General features: G+C 35.8%; 1 protein-coding gene across 1 annotated transcript; it reads right to left on the reverse strand.

The window, feature by feature from the left end:
- Positions 1 to 365: 365 nt before the first annotated feature.
- On the reverse strand, positions 366 to 6477 carry rhcgl1 (Rh family, C glycoprotein, like 1). Its single transcript, XM_079840156.1, has 11 exons — positions 6219 to 6477; positions 5928 to 6120; positions 5589 to 5739; positions 5357 to 5504; positions 3174 to 3340; positions 2942 to 3079; positions 2690 to 2826; positions 2391 to 2515; positions 2229 to 2302; positions 1730 to 1809; positions 366 to 880 (listed from the first exon to the last, which is right to left on the reverse strand). Exons 1-11 carry the CDS (start codon positions 6403 to 6405, stop codon positions 859 to 861), a joined length of 1422 nt encoding a protein of 473 aa, XP_079696282.1. The 5' UTR covers positions 6406 to 6477; the 3' UTR covers positions 366 to 858.
- Positions 6478 to 6970: the final 493 nt, after the last annotated feature.

The raw sequence follows: 6970 nt of genomic DNA on the forward strand, positions 1-6970 counted from the left end.
ATGTTTGAAAGGTTTACGGCTGAGACAGAATGAAGGGGAGACAAAAGAGAATATCCATGTTAGTAGGCAACAATTTCAGTGACAAGAATTGCAAAGAATGATTCCAAGATATCATCTAGAGAGATCTTATGCTGTGTGATTGGAACGGCTACTTATTTGAATAAATTGGACTTTTGCCCACAGAGTGTTGATGGATTAGTAGCTCTCAACATTCCAGAGGGTAGCAAGTTTCTTTTGCTCACAATGACTTCCTTTAAATAGAGGCCTCGGGCAAGTATGCAAATTCACCTGTCAAAGTCAATTACTTGTTATAGCATCAACGTCCTTTAGGATTCAAAAGTATCAAAAAACTAAGAAATCGATATATGAAATAAATAATTGACTTTATTAGGTAGGTTATATCACAATGTTAAATAACATGGGTAGTTACCTAGTCATGCAGTCAATCAATCTTGTTCTTATTCTTTACACTTAACAGATTAATTACATATATAATGATTATTAACAATACAAAAAGATAGCTCTATTAAAATTGAACCAGTATAGAAAGTGACATTATACAAACAAAGATCATTCAAAGTCTCACATCATTGGCGTAGGAATATAAAGAATTCAAAAAGGAAATATACCCACTGTTTGGATTTGTTTTTGTGGAAGCAGCAGTGGCAACACTGGTTAGTCAGGTGCTGTAGACAAGATGCTTTAGGGTTATGACATTGTATAACCCACAGCACATGACAGACTTAAACATTTCCATTGAGTAGCTTATCTAATCAGTCTGTAAATTCTTCATGATTCCTATTCGATCATCATTCAGAGTTGAAGTTCTTCAGGAAGTGGAGTGGCTGTTTTATCCCCCTACACATTACTTCGTTGATATCTGTTTACATGAGAGATGTCAACAGTTTTACAAAAAAGTATTTACATAAAATAATTTTAAACAGCTATTACCTAATGTCTTAAAGGGATAGTTCACCCAAAAATTAAAATTACCCCATGATTTACTCACCCTCAAGCCATCCAAGGTGTTTATGACATTCTTCTTTTTTAGATGAATACAATCAAGAGTTATATTAAAAACTTTCTGGCTAATCCAAGCTTTATAATGACAGTGAATGGGAGCCCAAAAATTGAAGCCCAAAAAAGTGCATCCATCCATAATAAAAGTAATCCACACGGGGGTTAATAAAGGCCTTCTGAAGTGAAATGATGGGTTTGTTTACACCAGTTATGTTTTTTTCGTAAGTTGAATACGGAAGGTGGAAGCTAGATAAATATGGATATTTTTCTTACAAAAACCCATCGATTCGCTCCAGAAGGCCTTTATTAACACCCTGGAGCCGTGTGGAATACTTTTATAATGGATGGATGCACTTTTTTGGGCTTCAATTTTTGGGCTCCCATTCACTGCCATTATAAAGCTTGGATTAGCAAGACATTTTTATTTAATATACCTCTGATTGTATTCATCTGAAAGAAGAATGTCATATACATCTAGGATGGCTTGAGGGTGAGTAAATCATGGGGTAATTTACATTTTTGGGTGAACCATCCCTTTAATAGTGTTTTCACACTGGACATTTATCAATATAATTGTATTGTACCATGTTAGAGTATAGATTTACTTGTATTTATTTACCCTGATTGATTAAATATAACTAAAGATTGTCATCCCACTGCGAGGAGGGATTCATGAATAGATGTAAAACTTGATAGAATGCATACTCACACATCTGCCATGCTTCCTGCGTGGTTCATGTTTGGGTGTCTAGACGCAATATCCTCATCCTCAACCTCATCCTCAGGAACCTAAGAATAAATCAACACTATCTCACAACCAATTCATACATATTTGTACGAAGTGGCTAATTCGTATGAATTCGTATAACCTTGAATGAATTTGTACGATTTGTCTATACTGCAGTGATGGGTAGGTTTAGGGGCGGGGTTTGAGGTTAGGTCATTCGTATCAAGTCATACGAATTGACCAACTCGTCAAATATGTACAATTTGGCAAAAATCATACCAATTCATACGAGTGAGGTCGTACAATTTCATACAAATTAGCCACCTCATAAAATACGTACAAATTGTCATTAGATTGGGTTGGAATAAACACTAACAATTCTATTTGTCCCCTGGACTCTTTAGACAGTGAAAACCTCAAATTAATCAGTTATTTTTTACTTGATATCATGTAGTTAAATTTACAAAGACACTTTTCTTACCTCCCAATAAACATCATCATCAAAGCAGTTGCCGTCTGCTGGGTCTCCCCAGATTGGCAGCTTTAGTATCCCACCTGGAAGATTAAACAGCATACAAATGTCATCTCTAATGCATATTATTATCTAAAAACACTTTATTAAACTGACTTTATTTGCACTCACCAACCAAAGCTCCACCTGCAAGGCCAAATGCTATTGCTACACAGAGACCTGCTGCCTGGTAACCACCCTGAATGCTGACTGTCCTGTTAGTAATGGCATCCTTGAAGTCGAAAGTGTTAATCAACCTGAACAGAAAACGAGGCATTAAGGAGTCACGCGATACTTTGCTTTCATTTTCTTTCTTGCAGCAATGCAAACAGAAGCCAACTGTGACTCTGAGTATAAAAAAATATAATTAAACCTGAATCTTTGGGATCATAATAAACTAGCATGAAAATGTCTGACTAATACAAACTTACCCTTCTTTTCCATAAACTGACTCACTGGCGGAAGCTGCAGTAACAGCTCCAACAATACCACCTATAACTCCAGGCATTGCATGCAGGTTATGTATACCGCAAGTGTCTTGTATTTTCAGAGTTTTTTCCATAAAAGGCTGATAAGAAAAATAAAAAAAAAGATATATGGTTGTGTGAATGTCTATAGTTTAGACATTAGATGTGCATTTTAAAGTAAAAAGAACATTCAAAACCATCCACAGCAAAACTCACAGTCAGAAACTGATATCCAAGTGTGGAAACAATGCCTGTACAGAATCCAACTATCAGAGAGCCGTAAGGTGTTATCATGAACTCTGAAGCTGTTCCCATCGCAACACCACCAGCCAAGGTAGCATTCTGAATATGTATCTAAAAAAATGTCCAAAAATGTAAGGGTTATTCTTTGAACGAAAAATTAAAGATCAGCTCAGATCTCATAGACCTTTAGCAGAGATTTGGTTACCATGTCAAGCTTTCCATGTTTCCGTAAGAGACTTGAAATGGCAAAGGTAGTGAGAACTGATGAAGCCAGTGCGAGGTAGGTATTTATAACAGCTCTGTGCTGCCCATCTCCATGATCTGCAATAGCAGAATTAAAACTGGGCCAGAACATCCAAAGAAAGAGAGTGCCTGAATAAATGGAGGATTTGGAAAATAAGAAACAATTCCTAACATTTTGATAGCCTATAAAATTGGGTACAACAAGACAAGACCCCTTTGGGGTAATAGGCCCTTTTGATTTGATTTTCTTCCAAAACACTACATTAGCAAAAAAATAGCACAGCACTTTTCCTCATTGCCATAATGGTGAAATTTGATTCAATTTAACATTTCATATTTTTTTTAATGTAGCATATATAGCTAATGCGATCATATTTTTTTTCTTTTGACGCAACATATCTAGTCATAATTCTCATTTTTCAGTAACTTACAAATGTGAATGTGAATGGGGGTTTATCATATCAAATAGTACACTTTAAAATGCTGGGTACTGTTTCAACCCTTGTTTGGGTAACATACATACCATAGCCATCCATTGGTTTAAATGAAACAGTTTAAACCTAGCTAAATTTAAACCAACATTTAGGTTTGCCCAAATTTGGCCGTTACATGGGCTGATACAACCAAGCATTTTTTTAGAGTGTAGTTAAAGGGATAATTCACCGAAAAATGACAATTATGTCATCATTTACCTGAAGTTGTTCCAAACTTATATGAATTTCTTTCTTCTGCTCAACACAAAAGAAGATATTTTAAAGAATATGTGTAAACCAAACAGTTGATGGCTCCCATTGACTTCCATAATATGTAAAAAGAAATACTATGGAAGTTAGTGTTTGGAGCAACTTGAGGGTGAGTAAATGATGACATATTTTTTGTCACTTTAAAGGGGCCATGAACTGAGAACTCAAAATGTCCTCAATCTTTTGACAGTTTAACCAGTCATTATACTATACAAGTATCCTGTAAGTTTCAAAACTCAAAACTTCCTTGTTATTCCAAAAACAGATTTTATTGAAACCAAGGCCAGAAAACGACGGGATGTGAAAAGTATGGAATTATGATGTCAGAAGATCATTGCCTATGTCTACATCACTGTGTCTTTGATGCCGCCCATTGGCACGTTAGTGAATAGTGACATGAGAATGAGAAGATTGACACAGGATAAATAATAATAATAATTAATAATGATAATAATAATAATTTGTTACATTTATATAGCGCTTTTCTGGGTACTCAAAGCGTTTTGCATATAGAAGGAGGGAATCTCCTCAACCACCACCGATATGAAATTAACTTCCAATGGATTACAACAATCAACTTCAAACTGTTTCTCTTAGTAGCATGAAAATAATATGCTATTTATATTGTGATTAAATTATATACAGAAAGTGATCAAATCAATCGATGAAGCTGCACGAGTTTATCTGAACACTTGCCAAAACTGTTATGCAATCAATGACGCTGTTACACTGCTGCACAATGTAGCTGTTACATCATGTTTGTAATGTTATTTATGGTGAAAGCATTCATTAGTACAGAAATCAAGTTGCAATGATGAGATCACTGCATTCATGCAATCAACAGACTGTCTGTCATCTGCTCAATACTCATCACTGCAACCTTTCATGTGATGTAAATATCTAAATCAAATGCCATAACCAACATTTTTCATGATTTGTTTTGACAGCTGTAATAGTACAAATGTAGAAAAAGTATTCGAGGGGGTTCCACATGTAATACTTATTTCATATACGTGGGCGTTTACGCTGACGTCTCACAGCAGACACACCCCTTCAAACAGAGCATTCAAATCATAGGGCTAAAATCAGGATAGAAAATAGCCATTTATTTCTAAAGTGTGACATTTTTTGATGTCAAAATCATATTAACATTATAAGCGCACTCAGGAAACATTATAAAATAATCATAAAAAATCCAGTTCATGACCCCTTTAAGAGGCTTTGAAATGGCAAAATATGATTAAACCTAAAATGGCACCATTTGCTAAAGTGGTTATTTTGTATTATATGTATTTAAATGTAAAATACCTTGAACAATCAACAGCTCTTCTAAGTGGCCTTTGTTATTTCCAGCTTGATTAATACAATAGGGAAGGCAGAAGGGTGTTCTTTTACTACTCACCAATCATCGCAAACACATCAGAGTGGTATACGGATCCTTGTACATGTTTGCTTAGAGATAGCATTGGTCGATATAAGATCCAAGATATGGTCAAACCATAATATGCTCCAAAAGTGTGGATGACCATGGAACCACCAGCATCTTTCACCTATGCATGAATGAAGCCATCAAAAATGATAAATTGCAGCTCCAATGTTAGTAATTGGGAGAAAATAGGGGGATTCAAACTTACATGAAGCAGTTCTAAAATGATATACTCCTCAACTGCAAACAGGGTGACCCCAAACAGAGTAAGAACCATCAACTGCACTGGACTGACCTTTCCAAGACAAGCGCCATATGCAATGAGACAGCCGGCCACACAGAAATCTGCATTGATGAGGCTGATTGAAAAATGACAGTTAAATTCATTATAGTTAAAGATTAAAGATGCATATATTAAGCATTGCTTCAAAAATGGAACAGTGAATCACATGGAATGTTCTGTATCGTCTAGAAAGCATGACAGTCATGTGACACTAAATGAAGGTGAACAAATCAATAATGTCAATAGATTACAATAATCAATTACTTCTCAATCCCAATTTTTATTTTCCAGTCAGCACTGTCAAGGTGATGAAACCATCCTTGCATCAGCAGAGCCCATTGAATTCCAAAAGCTGCGATTAGAAAATTGAAGCCAACTCCACCAAAACTATAGCGCTTGAGAAAGGTCATGAGAAATCCAAAACCAACAAAGATCATCACATGCACATCCTGAAAACCTGAGGAAACGAGGAATGTTAGTGTGCAAATATGTACATGATTATGAGGAGATAAGTTGCAGTAAATTGCAGAGAAACATGCTGGTGATGTTACTTACTTGGATATCTATAGTAAAAGTCATTCTCTAAATTTGTGGAAATATTTTTTCTTCTTCTGTGTTCGATCCAATGGGTGTCAGACTCCTCATTATAACGAACAAACACACCAAACAGGATGATCATAGCAATCTGCCAGACAAAGCAGACTGCTGGAAGACTGATTCGAACATTGGTGTTTTTGGTCATTTTAAGTCTGGCAGATTGTCCAGAAGAGAGGTTCTGGAGACGACAGTGAAATTCCTTTCAATAGGAAAATATGACACACCTTTTGTCATACAGGTTTTATAGTGAGGTTTGGAGGTGTGTCATGCCATCACCAACTAGTCACTCCTACAAAGACATACAAAGACATAAAACACACATACTAATAATGACAAAAAGTTGAGGAAAAGGAAGAATAGCATCTGTATTCCTGTGAAATGGTTTCAGGTGAATTGAATAGTCAAACACATTGCATAGAATTTCAAACATACACACACACACCGGTTTGTGAAATGTGGGGACATTCCATAGGCGTAATGGTTTTTATACCGTACAAACCGTATTTTCTATCCCCTTACACTGACCCTGCCCCTAAACCTACCCATCACAGGAGACTGCGCAGTTTACTTTCTGTGAAAAAAACCTTGTTCTGTGTGATTTATAAGCATTTTGAAAAGTGAGGACATGGGTAACGTCCTCATATTTCACCCTTTTTTTGTAATACCTATGTCATACCCATGTCATTATACACATTTGTGTCCTGATATTT

Source organism: Gobio gobio, assembly GCF_949357685.1.
Source record: "Gobio gobio genome assembly, chromosome: 17".
NCBI classification, from domain to species: domain Eukaryota; kingdom Metazoa; phylum Chordata; class Actinopteri; order Cypriniformes; family Gobionidae; genus Gobio; species Gobio gobio.